Consider the following 20,721-nt stretch of genomic DNA (forward strand, 5'->3'; position numbering starts at 1 on the left):
TTTATTTAACTGATTCGCTTCTTCAGGATATTATTTTGGTTTTGGCTTAAAAATTACATGAATTAATATCTTTCCTTGACTTCAACTCGATTTCTCCTAGGTGGCGCTGTTTCTGAAAGACAGCTGGATCACAACGCTGCGTGCCAACATCAGAACGTGCCTGCGTGACGTGGGCAAGGGCTGGTTCAACATCCACGAGACCAACTGGGAGGTCTACCAGATCTCCAAGCTCAAGAAGTTCATGGAGACTGTCAAGTTCATCATGCAGGTCTGTGGATGACTAAAGCAGTCTTTTATTTTGGCACAGAATGTTAAGCACATGTTCTGGTTTTGTTCCTCTTTACTTACTTAGCCCTTTTGGCCCCAGCGGATTGTAGGCCATTGATGATGTTTCTCCATCTCACTATGCTCTGGGCAGTTTTATTTTTCTTCTTCTTCTTCCCGTGGGGGACCGGATCCAATTTCTTGGATGTTGAAGGTCCCGCGGTGATGTCCATACACTGTTGGCCCCCATTGCGGTCTGTGCCAGTCCTGTAAGGAAAGCCAAAGCTGGGGGAGGGGGGGGGGGGGGGGGTAGGGGGGATGCAGGAGGGCAGTGGAGAGGAGCTTGGCTAGGTTTTGGGGTTATTAAAACTTTGTACAATCCATCAACGGCTATGGGAGGGAGGTGGATGGCTGCAGGGCTCTGCTGCCACCGAGTCGTGACATGAACGACTCAAGGGAGGGGGCGGATGTGGTGGAGATCGGGAGCTTGTTCCACTCTGATGTTGTCCGCGGAAAAAAGGAGTGGGACAGTGAAGGGTGGTAGTCCTGTTCTTGATGGATCCTATTCCCTCTCGTTCTCGTGTCTGATGGTTTGAGAAACGCGGTCTTATCAATGCCGACCATGTCTTTTTTAATTTTAAACATCATCGCTAGCCGACTGTTATGTCTTCGTTCTTCGAGGCTCTTCCATCCTAAGTTTGTCAGCATGTTGGTGACGGTGCCAGGCTCTTTTTCCCTGTAGCTATTGTGGACATATCTGGCCGCTCTTTTTTGGACTGACTGTCCAGCTGTTGCCCTGCCTCTTTAGCTTCCACCTCTTTATCGCGCCACCAGCTGTTTCTTGGCCTTCCCCTCTTTGTTTTCCACCTGCGGGTTCCAAGTCAGAGCCTGGTGTAAATTATGCTGGATTTTGGTTTCCTGAAGGTGTGTCCAATCAGGCCCCACTTTCTCCTCAGAATCTGGGTGTCAACCAGCTCCTTTTCTTGCTTTATAGATGAGGTTCAGAGTTTGCTCTCTTCATGCATGACATTTTGGAATATCTTGAAACACGTTCCAATGAATATTTTCTCTCTCGTTTGTAACAGATAATTAGGAAACTCTAGTCCCATAAATTTGAGCCTTTCTTTTGATGAACAGTTATTAAGGAGAGCTGTTAGTTTTCTAATTCCCTGTCAGTATAGAAGAGAGTTGTCTGAAATATTCTGAAATACAGTTTAAAAGAATATTTGCTCCTCATTTAAGCAGTGCACTGCCCCCCTCCCCAGCCCCTCCTCCCTTTCATTGCCAGCTGGGATCTTGAAAGCTTCTGTTGATCCTTGCAGTCTTGTTCTTTATACAGGATTTCCTGAGAATGTCTAAGTTTGTCTGTGTTTCAGCTGTACTGCTTCTTCTCTCTTTTCACTACTAGCTGAGATTGTTGGTACCTGTACTGATCGTTGCAACCTTTTTCTTGTGTACAGGATTCCCTGAGGTTCCTGGTACAAGACTCGCTGGTGAACGTCACACAGATGGTGATGGACGCCTGCTACTCTGTGCTGCCTCTCAAGGATGACTTTGTCTGGGGGAAGGAGATCATCATCAGTCCCTACAAGTATGTGGAGAATTACTTTTGATGTTGTTGTTGTTTTGTGGAGAATTACTTTTTTACAAAATATTTTTTTAATGATTTGTAAATACATGTAAAAGGACCAGTACTGTACTCACGGATTTCCCAAGACCGTGACACTGATGGAAAGAACAATCTTGTATTGTTTTCTTTGTAAGTACATGAGATCAAGAACAAGTAATACATTTTGGTCTTTTTATTTCTGAAAGAAGTTTAGGATTTTGTCAAACAATATCCCTGGAATTGAAACCATTAGTCGTCAGATTCATTACATAATTTTAAAGTGTATGTGTACGTGTGGGTTCATTTGAGTTTGTACCCCTATTGTATTTCTTTCGAATACATCACCTCAATTTAACTAATAGGAGTTACCTTACTTACGAGTGCTAGACTGAGAAGCGTCCTATGTTACCAGTACTAGACTGTAAACAAGGTCGCTAACTCTAGATTTCCGTCGGTATACCATTTAGGGGAGTAGTCTCCCTTTGTCGGTAGTACCTCTCTGCGCATGTGCCAATGCCCATAATCCCCAGTTTCAATTTCTTGCTACGGGGAGCTAGACGTGTATTTAGACCTTTCCCGTCTAAGAAGACTTCCTTCACAGGAACTACAACATTCACCTTCAATCACGGTTTGGGCTTTCCTTTTTAAGGGCGATTACTACGCCCGTATACATTCAATGATTCATCACGTTGAACAACGTAACGAACCGTGAAAATGAAAGTGAAACGGCTTAAAAATGTAACAAAGTTACTTGGTCATAAGTAGAAGGTACTTCAATCATCAATGATACCTTGTTGACACACAGAGCCTAACAGGCTCCGTTACTTGTCTTTTTTAACTAGTGAACATGCAATTGAACGACAACTGTTCTTTACTCAGTCGTTACGAATGTCGAACAGATATTTACAGCGGTTGGACCGGTTTCATTGGCGCAATAGAACTCCGCGAACGATAACTTACCTTGCCGCTTTCAATGGAAAGCAACGGCAGGTCACCCTACACATCAATGTAGGAATACGAACAAGACCTTCAACTTCGAAATTACCCGGAAGTTTTTTGCGTTTTAACAGCTTTTTATCAACTACAGCGAGGTTTACCATGCGCGTTATCCCGACCGGAAGCGCATTTCTGATCCGAATTTTTAGGCGTACAAAGTACCGAGCGCCCGCGAAGGTTACATACGGCGTATGAATACTTCTGTCATTACAAACTGCGATGACTCTTGCGGGCAGCGTAGATACGGAACGCAGTACGCTTGAACGCTGATTGAACTGAAGGCACAGAGCGCCCGCGAATGTTACATATGGCGTATGAATACTTCGGTCATTACAAACTGCGATGACTTTTGCGGGCAGCGTAGATACGGACCGCAGTACGCTTGAACGCTGATAGAACTGAAAGCGGGTTGTATCGAAGAATAACAACAACAAACCTCGCCCGCTTGGAAAGAAAACCAAACACTGAGATTGAGATATGCGCCTCCGGGAATATTACGGAGGGAACTTCCTTTACTCTCAGAGAAAGGCAAGTAATTCTCTCTCCTATGTTTCTGGGAAACGATGTTTTCTGCGGTTGGCAGATTATGGTTTTGGTATTTTTATCAGATGATCATGGTGGACTCACAGAGACCACGTGGTGGTACTTCTTCAAATTGGATAAAGAATACTTTCCTTGCCAACTTAACTTGATTAACTTGTATGCGTGCATACATACACATTATATATATAAATATATATTAAAAAAAAAAAAAAAAAATTTAAATTGACAAGGAAGAATTAAAGTGTATGCAAACACAGATGGGACATCTTTATTGGGATATAATCCTTTTTTCTTGGCAAAGGGTATCAAAGAAGTCAGTTGATGTTACAAATTCCATTTTCATGGAGTGTTTAAATCAGCTATCTGAGTGGTAAAAGATTTAACTTATGGATAAACTCAAGTGTTTACACTTTGAGATTTACACTCAGCTAAAATCTGTTGATACCACAGTGCCAGGAGACAGCTCTTCAAATTCAATTAGAACAGGCACACATATATACTTATGTTCTGTTCCAGTGCACAATTGATGTACATTACACTTGAATGACATGTTATGAATAATATACAGTTGAAACCATGCCTTAGGGGCATGAATAAACTTGGTTGTTAACACATGAGTATTACACTCAGCTGAGTTTTCACAACATGCAAGATCGAGCAAGGCTCTGAATAATCGAGCTTCCTATAATGTTGTCATGCCTCTACTTATTCCTGGTTCGTAGGCAAAACCTAAGCCTTTGACCTTTAACAAGGCCACATCTCTACTGTTGTCACCTAATCCTACGACTAGGTTCTCAGAAGTAGACAACAGGACCTAACAATAAGAGGCCGCCCTTAAATAACACTGGCTCTAGTCAGGTTCATACAAGGGATACAATGTTTATCATTTCATATTATGGAAAATATAACATATTTGCTAAACGGATGTTGTTACAACACACAATTAACTATGCCTCCTAGACAGAGCGGCTACTCTCATGAGAAAGGTACTGGATAAACTCTTGGCACATCCATGCCGTTATCAGTACGAGGGGGAATTAAGTCATATTGACATGTATTTATATATACGTAGACATTACCAAACAGACAATGTCGGGCGCTCTGGGGGAATACCTCCAGTAAGCACAGGAAGAGACAGGCTTCCTTTTCGCCCTGATAACTCCCAGGATCGTTGCGACAGCTTATGACAGACTCTCCAGCTGTCAGGCAAGACGTCCACTGGGCGTAACATGAGTAGAATCTCCCTGAGGTAGCTACAGCCTCGTCTGCAACCTCTCCCTTGAGGTGACCCCGAAACACGGCTGTTGACAGGACTGGGCCCCTCCCACCACTATCTTTGCCAGGGTTCCCCATCATGATGGTGGCTTCATGCATTTTGACTACCAGTATTCAGTGCTGCAAACTGCCTGTAGCGATGCTTCAGCACCGGAAGGACAGCTCCCGCCCCCCTTTGCCTGTCTACCACCTCCTGACGGACTGAGGAAGACCTAATGTTTAACGCTCTTGGAACTAGACCAACACTTCACGCCTGACCATATTCAGCAGTGCCCGGCTACACAGAAGTCTGGGAGTGTGAGGAGAATGCCTAGAGCCTCCTAGTTATCTTCATCACCTGGAATGGAGAGCTAATGGTTAGAGGCTACAACCTTCACACCGGGGAGCCGCCCTACCGGTAACAAGATGGCACCTGCAATCTGCATACAGATCACCAGTCAAACAGCGGTGGACAACTGAACAGGGTATAGTAGTCACATCAGTTTCCATGCATACTGCAAGCTCTTGAGGTCTCTAGATGTCTCCTTCGGATACACAGCTACAAGACAGACACTGCGTACCAAGATAAGAGGAATCAAAGTGTCTCAAGACATTTGCCTGAGGAAACGACTCTGAAGATCACTCACACTTGGAGTGGAGCTTGTTCAACAGGGTAACAGGCCCAAGAATCTTGCCATACAAGCGTCGGGCAACACGGGTGAGCATGTTCAGGCTACATCACAAGGCGGGGAGCTGTTGGAGATAACGCAGAGACGGGGGAAGAAGTGCTCTGAGATCGTCAAGTACAGAATGCTTTCATGACCTGTGGACGGACTCAGCGTAACAACTTGTAAGAGTTGCCCCTTCTTCCTGAATGTCATCTGACACCCGCATCAGCCAGGGGATGATGATAGAAATGTCAGATTGTACAGTCGACACTCAACAGAGGATGTCCGACACCTGTAACAGGTCACATCTCGACTGATAATGGTAACAACTCTGGCAGAAGCATCAACAGGAGAGACGACAGTAGACGTCCTAGAGAAGGGATGGGCCGTTTAAGATCACTGGGCAGGTGCCCCTGAGATGATCAGCAGCTTTTGGAAGACAACCTACCCCAGGGTCAGGCAGTCCTTAGGCTACAAAACCTCATGGTTATCATCCTTGGACCAAGTCAAGAACCGCCCTGATATGGCGCTTCGTGGTCGGCTGGGCGTTAAGCAAACAAACCAAGTCAAGGCAAAACCCTTCAACAGGGACAGCACTCAACCTACGTCATGCTTCAGAGACGGACAGACTTGACTAAAGAGGGAATGTCTCCCGAGGTGACTCCGCCCGTTTTTCCATGGACTTTCCAGGAAGGACACTGAGAGATAGTCTGAGGTCTGGCCAGCCATCCGCACTATGAGATCCATGGGCCAGATTTCAAAGATCAAGGAGGACCTCTCAGCCCATGCGGATTGATTAGTGCTGCCAGACATCTTGGACTCGGTAAACCATACGTCCCTCCATCATTGAGTCAAATTTTCCTGGAACAAGAAGAGCTTCCTCTACCTTTAGGGGTATTGGGTACGGCCACAGACACACTTGGATTTGGGAAGGCTCAGCCACCCCTTCCAACCGAACCTTGAATTGGACAAGCTTCGTTTGCCTCTTACAACTGGCGCTCTAAGATCCCTGGACCACAGAGATAAGACCTAGAGGTATTCCTCCCCCGAAAGGCATAATGAGTGCGGCAATACCTTTGACAGTGGGTGAATGTGTCCATCCCATCCATATGTAGACTCTCAGATGCCTGGACTCAAAAGCTAAAGGAGCTGGAGGAAAGAGACACAGTGAGATCCTAGCAGGAGCTAGGAATACCACACAAGGCTATCTCCCTCGCTCCCAGTCTACGGTGACACAAGGTTATTGGGTGAGTATAAGTTGTGTCATTCTAAGAGCTTGAGGTAGAGACACAGTGAGATCCTAGCTGGAGCCAGGAATACCACACCAGCCTTTTCTCCCTCGCTCGAAGAGCCTGAGGTAGAGACACAGTGAGATCCTAGCTGGAGCCAGGAATACCACACCAGCCTATCTCACTCACTCCCAGTCTACGGCTACGCGTCGTTTTTGGGCGAGAAACGTGGCAACTCGGGTGCTGACTAAGACCTTTGTCAAGTCAGAACTATGCATCAGACCAAGAGAGTGCACCTCCTGCCTCAGGCAGGGGCCTGAAAACAACTCTGCATAGTCACCCTAGAGCTCAGCTCCACAAACAGCTGAAGTGCCCCAGAGCTCACAAAGCTATGCTGGTCAGACAATGCAACACTTGCCGCCCGCAGCCACGCCTACTGATAATCCAGATATGGACTTGGGTGATCTAGGCAGAAGTACTACTGAGATCACAACATAAGACATCTTTGTGAGTTCAACTACCAGGGGGCAGAACTTTGCATCAGCCCAAGATAGTGCACCTTCGGCCATAGGCCGGAGAACATCACTGCATAGTCATCTAAGAACTTGTGAGCTCTACAGAAATCTGGAGTGTCCCAGAACCCACAAAACCTATGCTGGGCAGACAACCCAGCAGATGCCACCTACAACCATGTTTACAGAAAACCTAGATCAAGGACCTGGCTGATCAAGCCAGTAAACGGTCCTGCTGAAATCACAAATGGGACCTCTCAGTGAGTTGCATGCCAGGCATGGCACCCTCTTGAGTAAGACAAGAGCGGTCATTCAGCCAATAAGGGCTCAGAGATGCCCATGGTCACTGGGGACCCCCTCACGCTATAAGTGTGGAATTTCAAAGTAAGAAGCAGGTTTTCCCCTTGGGTAAAGGCAATACAGCTGGCTGTCTTTCACTGGCTATTCTAGGACAAATGGTACCTATAACCATTAAGGGTAGGCTTATAGCCCCCACATGCGTTGAGACAGGCACAGGAAAGGTGCAGACAGTGACCGTACTGCTGAGCGCACTTGCGCTTACTTCCTGTCACGCAGGAGGAACAGCTAAGTCAGCCTGAATTTACACTGGTATCTGTGCCTACCATCCTCATTAGAGAGGTAAATTCAGAGAGGATATATATATTCATTCATGCGACTGGCACAATTGTTTGCCATGGAAAGTGGTGCCTCAGACCAGAATTCTACAGGATCTCTGGAAACTCTGTCAATCTCCCTTAAATGGAGGATCAGTCGCAGAGACGCACCTTGGTGATAAGTTCAAGGTATTAGAGGAATTGTTATCTCTGACCATTCCTCATCTTTTAGGTCGTTCACCTGATCCGCCTGCAGAACTTTACGTTGCTGGGGAGTTGGGTCGCTCAAGGCGCATAATGGCAAGTCATAACCATAACCCAACATTGATAAAGACAAGTGATCAGAGGAATATTAACGACCATCGAGTAGAAACCAGCTCTACATTGACAGGTGGGACTTTCTTTCGATTGTCCCTTTCTGGAGCAAGTTGACACAGTGGCAACAATGCAACTTGCCACTCGCCCGACTCAGGATTTCTTGCTTCTCAGTCCGATGATCTATCCTTTTCTTCCCCCGATTTTACAGGGGGGATTCCGGACAAATGGGCTGAGTCGGGTGAGGTGACACTAGATTACCGATCGAAAGTCAACCCTCCAGCCTGTTATCTATTCTCCTATTAGTTAAATTGAGGTGATGTATTCGAAAGAAATATGTATTTTTTACAAGTAAAATGACTATTTCTAAGAATACTCACCTCAATTTAACCAGAGACCCTCCCACCAACCCCGCTATTGACTTAATAGCTTCGAATTGAAACTGGGGATTATGGGCATTGGCACATGCGCAGAGAGGTACTACCGACAAAGGGAGACTACTCCCCTAAATGGTATACCGACGGAAATCTAGAGTTAGCGACCTTGTTTACAGTCTAGTACTGGTAACATAGGACGCTTCTCAGTCTAGCACTCGTAAGTAAGGTAACTCCTATTAGTTAAATTGAGGTGAGTATTCTTAGAAATAGTCATTTTACTTGTAAAAAATACATTTGTTGTTGTAGTTGTTGTACAGTGGAACCTTCCTTTTAAGACCCGATTTCTCAGATTTTTGGAGATCTTAAAAGGAAGGGAGTCATAAAATGGCCCGGGTACATTTACAGAGGTTATGATTAATTAAAGAAATTCTGCAAAAACAGGATCTAAAAAGGGAGGAAGTCTTAAATTGGGGGGTCTTAAAAGTGTTTTTTTGCTGTATCATGTTAAAATTGTTAAAATCTTGTTTAAACCAAGTGTGTGTGTGTGTGTGTGCGTGACTGTGACCTTTGTGTCCAGGCCCAAGAAGAACGCCCTGTTCCTGGTGGACCTACTGCTGGACACACACGGCGTCCACTACAGCACCAGCCTGCCGTCCTTTGAGAGCACCCTCATCTCTCTCTTCGACAAGGGCATCCTGTCCACACACAATGTGCCGCAGCTGGAAAAGGTACCCTCCATGTCGTTCGCATTACCGCGGAACCCCCCTTTAACTCATTGTCTCCCAGGTACGGATATATCCGTACCCTTTCATATGGCTCTATCTGACCAGGTTCGGATATATCCGTACACACATAGTCACTACATTGCATCTGCTCTCATTCGGCACATATCCGCATTCTGCTCAGACTGTTAGCTAATCAGTTGCTTCCTGTTACGTTTATCTAACGCCTGCATTCCAGCGTGTTGATACACAGTTTCTACACAGTTACTACAATTCTGAGTGACCTGCTGCAGCACAGCTGGTCTCGGCTAAAAAAAACAACCTTGGTAAACATAGGTGGGGTAGAAAGTGTTAAGACTCCCCCCATTTAAGACCTTATTTATTTATTTAGCGCGGCCTCTGAGAACAATGACTGTCTTGATCTTTGTAAAATCTCATGTTTTGCTTAAGAATACAAATAACATGTACTATTTTCATTATCTTTCAGTACATCCTGGAGGACATCTTCTGGTCTGGCACCCCACTGCTGGAATCTGTTGGAGAGCACGAACCCCCAGTCGAGGAGCTAAGGGAGACAATCCGCCACGCCATCCAGAGGGCGCTGGTGCCACTCAAGGCCTACGCTCGCGAGTACGAGAAGTACCTGGAGCTGATGAACCTGGACATCAACCTGTACATCAAGTGAGTTTAGGGCTGAGCTTTTTTTTTTGTCGCTGTCCTAACACCTGTTCCTGGTCCCGGTGTGCCCTCACACCTCCCTGTCTCTGCATTCGCTGCTCCATCCACATCCAAATTTTGTTTCTCTGCCGGCCAGCTGAGCTTAAAGGCACATTCCATCCCGTGAAAACAGTTCAGCTCACTGTCTCAGATGAGGGCGGGGATGTAGCTCGGTCGGTAGCGCGCTGGATTTGTATCCAGTTGGCCGCTGTCAGCGTGAGTTCGTCCCCACGTTCGGCGAGAGATTTATTTCTCAGAGTCAACTTTGTGTGCAGACTCTCCTCGGTGTCCGAACACCCCCGTGTGTACACGCAAGCACAAGACCAAGTGCACACGAAAAAGATCCTGTAATCCATGTCAGAGTTCGGTGGGTTATAGAAACAGGAAAATACCCTGCATGCTTCCTCCGAAAACGGTGTATGGCGGGGTAAAAAACGGTCATATACGTAAAATTCCACTCGTGCAAAAAACCACACGAGTGTACGTGGGAGTTTCAGCCCACGAACGCAGAAGAAGAAGAAGACTGTCTCAGATCTGGCACGATTTATACTCGAGATAAATCCATCCCTCCACTTGGTCACGTACCAAAAATTAACAGCCTGGGGGCTCTCTGCGCATAATGTGGTTTTTTTATGAATTATTTTTGTCATTCAGAAATTAATTCATACAAAAATTCCAATTGCATCAGCAAGCAGTCAGGGCGTTGACTTTTGGCGTGTGAACGTCTGGGGGTATCATCTCGAAGAATTCATATTTAAAGTTTCATGTAGATGGGACCAGAAGTTTTTTCTGAAACACATACACCACCACCCTCATCTTGATTCTCGACAGCGAATTAATAAAAATAATAATAATAATGAGAGCTTATATAGGGCAAATCACTGTAAACTATGCTCTCCGCGCTTTACATATTAACTATGAATAAAACCATACTATTTAAACATCAAATACATATACATTCTAACAAAATAACGTAACAATAAACGTACAGCAACACATTATCCAAATTTACAGAGTGTGGGCAATGTAGTGACCTTCACTTGACCTTGTGATTGCAGGGACTACGAGAGCCAGGAGCACTCAGCGGCGGAGGTACAGAAGGAGGTGGAGATGCACCTGGAGGAGAAGGAGAAGCTGGAGGCCTCCATCCCCAGCAACATCATCATCGGCCCCTTCTGGGTCAACACCGAGAACACCCGCCAGGCCCTTTCCAAGAAGCGCAAGGCCCTCAGCAACGCCGTCCTGGAACTTCTCGCCCGACAGCTCCGCAAACAGGCCGACGATGTGAGTCGTGGCACTAGGGTCCATGCTGTTTGTGGGAAAGGGGGGAGGAGAGGGATTGTTAGAACCAGAAAAGTTATAGTATTTTTGAAGAAGCGCGTGGCCCGCTGCTCGCCCGACAGCTCAGCTCTGAAACTGGCTGACGATGTGAGTAGCGGTCGTACGGTTGGGGGGTAGGGTTGTTAGAATCAGTTATACCGTATTTGACGGATTACAAGATGCACCGTTTTATAAGCCGCACCCCCGACTTTTAACAAAAAAATTGGGACAAGCCACGTATAGGCCGCGTCACTATATTAGCCGCCGTCGAAAAAAATATAATCAGATCGTGTCAATCAATCAAAACAACCAGGCAAACGAAAGTACGGTATTTGGCGAAATCGGCTCCGAGAATAAACAAGTGAAACAAAGAAGAAAAGTGAAAAAGTTTGAAGAAAAATATCACACACACACAATTTGTAACCAACACACACATGTAGTCCCGCCCGGAATAAGCTTTTTTGGGATGATTTACGACTTTTGCGCACATTTCGAGCAGACGAAAACACAACATGGCGGCTCTCGCTCCTCCAACTATCGCGAGACACAAAAAAACGAAATCTCGCGCTCGCGAGATCCTGATACATCCGGTGTTTCTCTGTACGCTATCTTGTCACGACGACTTGTTGACAAACGAAGATTCGCGAAAGAAAGAGAAAAACGCCGAGTCTTGAGTAGAGAGCTAATAAAGTACCGGTAATCGCTAATCGAGCGAAATGAAAATCCGCGGCGACTTCCATTAGGTGAATGCTATTCAAGTTTAGGTAACGTTTTAGCCGCATCTTTTTATAAGCCGCAATGCGATTTTGTTGGAAAAAATGTCGCGGCTTGTAGTCCGTCAAATACGGTAGCCTTTTCGAAGAAGTGCAAGCCCGTCAGAATTGCTGACCTGGACCGCAAACAGCAATCTGGCTGACGATGTCAGTAGCGGTCGTACGGTCAAGTTTGTGTTGGGGGGGGGGGGGGGGGGGGGGGGGGGGGGGCACTGTAGCATAGTAAAGATGTGCTGATGGAAAACAGTAGTGTACTACTACGATGTAGATAAACAATTGCTTGGTCCAAACGGTGTTCTGTCATCGCCGGTATCATTGTAGTATCGTAAAGATGTGCACTGCATCAACAACAAAATAATACTTAACGTTTTCCGTATCTTGCAGGCGTGTGAGCAGTTCAAGGCCATCAGCCGCAAGCTGTACGACAAACCCAACTGCGTCGAAGAGCTGTCGGAGATGAGGGAGTGGATGAAGACCATTCCTGAAAAACTCAAAGAGCATCAGGTCAGTGGAAGACTAATGCAGTACAGTGGAACACCCCCCCCCCTCCCCCCACCTGGCCATGTAAATAGATGATCCCATATCAGGAATTCCCATAAGAAGTGATGTGTAAGCAGATCTCATGTGTTGCAGGCAGTGCTAGCTGTTGTGATCAACTTATGATTACAGCCTCACCATTAAAATGAGTGGATCTGCTTAATTAAGAGGGCAAAGGGTTGCCCAATGTAAATCAGCACCAACAAGAACCTGTTGATTTGATTAACATAAAACAAATAGTGACAAGCTGGTAATAGTCAACAAGAGTATCACATGTTTCACCCAGGATGAGAACACCCATTACGATTTGTATTTGACGTTGTCAGCCTCAGCAGTTGGTTTTTATAAGCATGTAATCCTGCTCTATTGTGAGTCAACAAGAATCTGTTCGTCCAAAAAGTTGCAATAACACAACAACGTGCTTGATTTGTGCAGGAGCTGATTGACAAAGCCATGGAGGACTATGAGCTGATTGAAGAGTTCTACTACAGTCTGTCTACTGATGACTTCAACGCAAAGTGAGTTTACTCTCGTCTGTGTGTGTTGTAGATTTGTTTTTGTCTGATTCTTGGTTGATTTATGCAAGCATGTGTATATACAAGTGATACAGAGTTCATTTGTTCATGCGCTTGTATGTGTGCGTGTCTATCTGTTCGATCTGTCGGTACGTCTGCCTTTGTCCTGTACATGCTCATGCCCTCAAATGCAAACAAGCACACATGCATATAGGAACACACACACACACACACACACACACACACACACACACACACACACACACACACACACACACACACCTGAATCTATCCAGCAACCAACCTGTTTCTCCTACTACCTGCAAGGTGGACCGCGATTGGCTGGCCACACAAGATTGAGCGGCAGATGGAGCAGACCTCGACCCAACTGGATGAGGACGAAGAACGTTTCCACAAACTGCAGATGTCTGACCAAGCCAACTTTGAAGACAAGTTGGACACGCTGCAGGTCTGTGGGACTCTTTGTGTTTTTAAATCAGGATTTTCCCGATAAAGATAATGTCCTGAAACTTAGAGTTTGTCCTGAAACTTAGATTTTGAGAAGAGCTTAAACTCATACCAGTCGATTCCAAGGATAGAATTAAAAAAACAAGAAAGGTATGTTGTTGTAATTTCATCATTAATCATTGTCTTGGTTGTGTCTTCCAGCTTCTGGACTATTTGTCAGAAAAGTTTATTTTTTGTATTATAAGTGTTCGTCTGTCCGTTCACTTGAAAGACTGGGTCAAAGATTAGATAAGCATGGATGGGATTCTTCCGGTATATGCCGGAAATCCGGATTCGTAATGTCTGTGGTGACGTTTTTTTGGTTGTTAATTATACAAATCCTTAAAATTCTTCAGGATTTATAAAATTTTTCAGTCCCACCCATGGATAAGTGACCGTAACTTCTTCTTCTTCTTCAGCGTTCCAGAAATTCTGGTGACGTGTGAGCTCGTTTGCCCATTTGGGTTCCCCACACTATACTCTGAGAGCATAGTCAGCTTCACTCCGCTTTCGTTGGGTAGGCATGCTGGGTATTTTCGTGTTTCCATAACCCACCGAACTCCGACATGGATTACAGGATCTTTTCCGTGCGCACTTGGTATTGTGCTTGCGTGTACACACGAAGGGGGTTAAGTCACTAAGCAGGTCGGAAAAATCTCCACTCTTAACCCACCAGGCGGCAGCGACCGGGATTCGAACTCACGACCTCCCGATTAGGAGGCCGACGTCTTACCACTGCGCCACTTTGCCCGTCAGTAACCGTAACATTTTGTTTTGTCATAATTAAATGTTCCAACAACATACTTTTCTTGTTTTATGATTCTGAATTTTGGAACATTGGCAATTTATTTGTTTTTGGATTCCAAGGATATTTAAAGAGATGAAGTTCCAAAGAAGGTTAGAATAAGAACAGGTTACCATGCATCATTTCTGTTTTGCTTTCAGATGGTGGTGGCTGGCATGGCGGCCCACTCGGAGATCCAGAAGGGTCACGAGATTGCCAACGAGATGCGCCGCGTCAACAAGCAGCTGAAGGAGGCTCAGCAGTTGGCGGTCACCTACAACAACCGCGAGCGTCTCTTTGGCATGCCTGTCACCAACGTGAGTTATGGTTCCTTGCCGTCAAGGAATGTGCAGATCCGCTGGTTACACCTGGGCCCTTGCAATTTTTTTTATTTTTTACTTTTCTGTTCTGATTATGTCCCTTTATTTTACACTTTTTGTGTGTTTTCTTTTTTGTTTTTTCTCCCTTTCTTTTATGTTCTTGTCTGCTGAATCTGCAGCCACTGGTCTGAGGATTTAGCACGGCCATCAACATCGAACGCAGAAGAAGAAGAAGAAGTCTGCTGAATCTAAAGCGTTGTCGTTTTGCTTGCAGATACCGGCAGTACTTTTCAGGTCTTGTTTGTTTAGTTACCTGCAGCAGGGCTGTTGAATTGTTAGCCACTTCACAATTCTCTGTTTCAGTGATATGCTGAGTTTATTTTTTTTATATGGTGTTCGGAAATAACTGTCAGGTTTGTATGGGTTGTGAAAGAGTAAATACTCTTGGATAAATTGAGGCAAGCTTTCCGGCGAGCGGCGTATATCTCCACACATGGACAAGGATCATGTGTGTTGACACAGCGCTTGCCAGTGATGGGCCTATAATGTCACATGGGAAAGCTTGACTCTATGTTTCCAAGAGCCGTCACTCTTTCACAACACATGCAAACCCTGGATAGTTATTTCCGGAATTCGTCTATTGGTAGACTGCACACAAGACTGCAAGTCGACATGACTTTTTGAGTCACTTGAGAAAAAGTGACTATGTAATCGGTCAGTGTTAGTCTGTCCGGCCGGCTGGCCGTCCGTAGACACCACCTTAACGTTGGACTTTTCTCGGAAACTATCAAAGCGATCGGGCTCATATTTTGTTTAGTCGTGACCTCCAATGACCTCTACACTTTAACGATGGTTTCGTTGACCTTTGACCTTTTTCAAGGTCACAGGTCAGCGTCAAAGGAAAAATTAGACATTTTATATCTTTGACAAAGTTCATCGGATGTGATTGAAACTTTGTAGGATTATTCTTTACATCAAAGTATTTACATCTGTAGCCTTTTACGAACGTTATCAGAAAAACAAGGGAGATAACTAGCCTTTTCTGTTCGGCAACACACAACTTAACGTTGGGCTTTTCTCGGAAACTATAAAAGTGACCGGGCTCAAATTTTATGTGAACGTGACTCATTGTGTTGTGAATAGCAATTTCTTCCTGTCCATCTGATGCCTCATATAATATTCAGAACTGCGAAAGTGACTCGATCGAGCGTTTGCTCTTCTTGTTATTATGTGTTTGTCTGTTAGTGTGGGTGATGCCTGTTTAACATCTTTGAAATGGTTTTGGAGTCTAATTTGTGTGATGCTGATACAGATCTTGCATGTTGCAACAAATTTGCATGTGTGTTTTAAATTAATATCTTCAATTGTGTTTATAAGATGGTTTTGGAGTCTAATATGTGTGGTGAAGGATGCTAATAAGAGATCTTGCATGTGCAAAAAATTCACACCGTGTGTTTTCAGTCTATTCTGGCACGGACTGCATGGTTTTGAATACTGATCTAAGCTTGTGGTAAAATGATCTCACAAAGGTGACGGGGGTAGTGAGACGGATTGACTAAACAACCACACTCAAAAAAGAAATACACACTTTGCATGTTGTTCTAACAATACACTAACATGTCTTCTTGAAGTGCTCTGTTTTCAAGGTGTCGTCTGTCGCGTCACACAAACCTTCGCAGTCCAACACAGTTGAACGCGTGTGTTGCGTGGTTTGTGAGATGGTCCTGGGCAAGATGGCCAATTTATTGTGCGATGATAACAAATATGACATGACCTCAGCGATTTTTTTTGGCAACTTTTGTGTGTGCTGCATGCTATTTTTTCTCGTTAACTGCATGCTGTGTGTGATTTTTGCACTTCTGCACATTAGTTTACTATAATGCATGGCACTAAGGTTTTGTTTTAGGGGGAGAGGGGAGGAATCTGATGTTCTAGTATTGCACCTGCATCGGTATGAATAATGCATGGATTATAAATTAGGGTAGGGGGAGGGTGTCAATCAATCAATCAATATGAGGCTTATATCGCGCGTATTCCGTGGGTACAGTTCTAAGCGCAGGGATTTATTTATTTAAAAAATTTTTTTTTATGCAATTTATATCGCGCACATATTCAAGGCGCAGGGATTTATTTATGCCGTGTGAGATGGAATTTTTTTTACACAATACATCACGCATACACATCGGCCAGCCATTTCGGCGCATATCCTACTTTTCACGGCCTATTATTCCAAGTCACACGGGTATTTTGGTGGACATTTTTATCTATGCCTATACAATTTTGCCAGGAAAGACCCTTTTGTCAATCGTGGGATCTCAATAACGTGCACACCCCAATGTAGTGTACACGAAGGGTGTGTGGTGGGAAAGGGGAAGGTTTGGAAGCAGAGCAATGGGATTTGGGGAGGGGGATCATATAATCAGTAACAAGTCTTATAATAGAATTGTATGCAGTTAATATAGTGAAACAAGTACCATTGATGCATTTTTGACTCACATGCGAAGCAAAAGTGAGTCTATGTACTCACCCGAGTCGTCCGTCCGTCCGTCCGGACGTCCGTCCGTCCGTCCGTCCGTCCGGAAAACTTTAACGTTGGATATTTCTTGGACACTATTCAGTCTATCAGTACCAAATTTGGCAAGATGATGTATGATGACAAGGCCCCAAAAAACATACATAGCATCTTGACCTTGCTTCAAGGTCAAGGTCGCAGGGGCCATAAATGTTGCATAAAAAACAGCTATTTTTCACATTTTTCCCATTTTCTCTGAAGTTTTTGAGATTGAATACCTCACCTATATATGATATATAGGGCAAAGTAAGCCCCATCTTTTGATACCAGTTTGGTTTACCTTGCTTCAAGGTCAAGGTCACAGGAGCTCTTCAAAGTTGGATTGTATACATATTTTGAAGTGACCTTGACCCTGAACTATGGAAGATAACTGTTTCAAACTTAAAAATTATGTGGGGCACATGTTATGCTTTCATCATGAGACACATTTGGTCACATATGATCAAGGTCAAGGTCACTTTGACCCTTATGAAATGTGACCAAAATAAGGTAGTGAACCACTAAAAGTGACCATATCTCATGGTAGAAAGAGCCAATAAGCACCATTGTACTTCCTATGTCTTGAATTAACAGCTTTGTGTTGCATGACCTTGAATGACCTTGACCTTGGGTCAAGGTCACATGTATTTTGGTAGGAAAAATGTGTAAAGCAGTTCTTAGTGTATGATGTGTCAAGCATGTGAGTCGTATGGGCTTTGCCCTTCTTGTTGATTTTGTTTTAAATCAGAGGTACATTCAAGCCCCCCCCCTCCCACACACACACTAATATTTAAGACAAAAATTGATAAATACACCAGGACTTAAAAAGGTTAGGCTGTCTTAAAATGGAGTAAATTTACAAACATTGAGAAGAAAACAATTGAGAAAGCAGGTTTTTATAAGGAGATAGAGGGGTGGGGGGAGTTCCCATCTCCCCCCTTTTCCCGTCGCGATATAACCTATAAGAAAGAAAAGTGGGGGCAGTAAGTAAGTTCGACTGCATTTTTGATGTCATCAAGCAGAGCTCTTTTTTGGTTTTATAGAAGTGAAAATAAAGCTTTGTTGCATGTACTTGTGTGATCTTGCACTGATTTTGATTCACGATTTGCAAGTCATGGTGTGTGGCACTAACACTGTTTGCATACATTTTCTTGTTGCCTTGAATGCGCACTGACTTTTGTGTGATGCTTTAATGCATGGCTTCTTTCTTCTTTTAGATACTTTGCAGATGTTGCCAGCATATGATTTGAGTCTACAGCACAGATTAAATTATTACACCCATTGTTTGCAGGATTCGAAGCTGACAGACTGCATTGTATTTTGGGCAGAGTGATATCAAATTGTGCAGAATAAGACCACGGTTGTGTTCTGGCTCTTGATTTTTTCTCTGTTATTTCCCTGACTCAATCATTTCATAAATGTTCATCTCTTCATCACTCCAAAAGATTCTTGTACACTTGGCCATTTTTCTGTACAAACTGTAACTGAGAGAATTTTGGATGAAATTTAAAAATACATCAGCACAATTTAAGTAACATGAGAACATTTACAGTGAATACAATTTAAAGGAAAATTGATTTTATACTCCTTGATTTGTGCGCTTATACTGTGATTCTGTTTGTTTTGTTCAGGCCCAAATTTCACGGCACTTTTTTCTTTTTTTTAATGTAAGCATGCGTATGAAAGACTAGCTCTTATTCCATTTGAAAGCAAAGCCTTTCTAACAGAAGTGAGTTAGGGTTAAATAAATAGCCCTAGAAAATCTGCTGTTTGAAGCAAGAGCAATATACGAGGAGACAACAGCAGTCAGATCCTAGCTATTACAACAGCTCTCTAAAAACCTGCAGGCGTCAAACTGTCAGCCATTGAACATTTGAGCCATTATTAGTAGCTCAGTGCTCATGACCAGCAGACAATTCTGCAAAGAAACGGCTGTGAAAGGGACTCAGACAACTGTGTCGCACATATTTTGTATTAAATATTATTGTTCATCTTATATGAACTCATGAGTATTTTCCTTTTTTCACTTACTTTTTTTCAAGACAAAACATGTTTTAAAAGGATTACAGTTTGCCATTCTTCCATTGATGTTAAAATGGTAGCACTTATGAACCCGTTGGCAGATTCAGTTTAATATTTTTGTTAAAATGCTCTCTTTGGGTTGTTCCCTTTGAAATTGGTACAAATTGAAAAAAAGATGAACCAAATAAGGAACCAGCAAGAAGTAGATTTTAATAAGTCTTCTTCTTCTTCTTCTTCGTTCATGGGCTTAGACTCCCACGTACACGTGTTTTTGCACGAGTGGAATTTTACGTGTATGACCGTTTTTACCCCGCCATTTAGGCAGCCATACGCCGCTTTCGGAGGAAGCATGCTGGGTATTTTCGTGTTTCTATAACCCACCGAACTCTGACATGGATTACAGGATCTTTTCCGTGCGCACTTGGTCTTGTGCTTGCGTGTACACACGAAGGGGGATAAGCCACTAGCAGATCTGCACATAAGTTGACCTGGGAGATCGGAAAAATCTCCACACTTAACCCACCAGGCGACAGCGGCCGGGATTCGAACCGTCGACCTTCCGATTAAGAGGCCGACGTCTTACCACCCCGCCACAGCGCCCGTCTATTTTAATAAGTGATTGAGTGGAAGTGCTCATGAGTATGTGGGTTGTATTTTGTGTTTCCAGGCCTCTGTGGCCGAGTGGTAACGCACTTGCGCTCGGAAGCGAGAGGTTGCGTGTTCAGGCCTGGGTCAGGCCGCAATTTTCTCCCCCCTTTCCTAACCTAGGTGGTGGGTTCAAGTGCTAGTCTTTCGGATGAGACGAAAAACCGAGGTCCCTTCGTGTACACTACATTGTGGTGTGCACGTTAAAGATCCCACGATTGACAAAAGGGTCTTTCCTGGCAAAATTGTATAGGCATAGATAAAAATGTCCACCAAATACCCGTGTGACTTGGAATAAAGTGTAAAAAAATTCCATCTCACACGGCATTAAGTCTCAGGGCTTGGAAACATGAATACACGCATGCAGGAAAAAAAAAAATGGGTAGCGCCGTATACTGTATGGCAGCTCGCTTTCCCCAGGGAGAAAGCAGCCCGAATTTCTGTGAGGTTACCCTCATGGACTATATAAAATCTTATCCTTATCCTTATCCCTGTGTGTGGGGCAGTTTTAGAACAAAACTGAGTGCATTTGATCATTTCTTTGAGCCTTGTGTCTGTGATGGGCTCTTCATTTGCTCATTTGTATCCATGTTCTGGCGGCTGATTTAAAAGAAAAAAATCCTTCAGTTTCTTCTTTTTTTCCTTCTTTTTTTGGTTGGTCAAAGGGTATATTGTCTGTGTTCTTTTTATTGCTTTACTCAATACGTACAAGAACATTCTCTGTTTGAATTCAAGATGAACAAGTTTGGGCAGGCCTCTCCTGGTGCTACTTATAAGGCCAAAATGCTTTACTTATAGTACTGTGACGATTATTTTGTCTTGCTAATAGTTCTTTCATTTATTTGTTTGCATTTCTTGTGCCCTCTCTCAGAGACTTTATTCTTCTGCTACTGTGTAATGTGATTTCTTTTGGTAGGATGGGAACTT

The 20,721-nt window shown here is 44.1% G+C and overlaps 1 protein-coding gene across 2 annotated transcripts in view; it reads left to right on the forward strand.

Annotated features, from left to right (window-relative positions):
* LOC138962636 (dynein axonemal heavy chain 1-like) overlaps positions 1-20,721 on the forward strand; it is a 179,987-nt gene that overhangs the window by 17,683 nt on the left and 141,583 nt on the right. For both annotated transcript variants that reach the window (XM_070334533.1, XM_070334534.1), the window contains exons 11-19: positions 101-268; positions 1,725-1,855; positions 8,959-9,109; positions 9,591-9,784; positions 10,879-11,104; positions 12,298-12,417; positions 12,886-12,968; positions 13,293-13,434; positions 14,418-14,573. In XM_070334533.1, the coding sequence (XP_070190634.1) occupies positions 101-268; positions 1,725-1,855; positions 8,959-9,109; positions 9,591-9,784; positions 10,879-11,104; positions 12,298-12,417; positions 12,886-12,968; positions 13,293-13,434; positions 14,418-14,573 (1,371 nt within the window). The remainder of the gene's footprint in view (positions 1-100; positions 269-1,724; positions 1,856-8,958; positions 9,110-9,590; positions 9,785-10,878; positions 11,105-12,297; positions 12,418-12,885; positions 12,969-13,292; positions 13,435-14,417; positions 14,574-20,721) is intronic.

The sequence above is a fragment of the Littorina saxatilis genome, linkage group LG3 (assembly GCF_037325665.1).
Source record: "Littorina saxatilis isolate snail1 linkage group LG3, US_GU_Lsax_2.0, whole genome shotgun sequence".
Taxonomy (NCBI): domain Eukaryota; kingdom Metazoa; phylum Mollusca; class Gastropoda; order Littorinimorpha; family Littorinidae; genus Littorina; species Littorina saxatilis.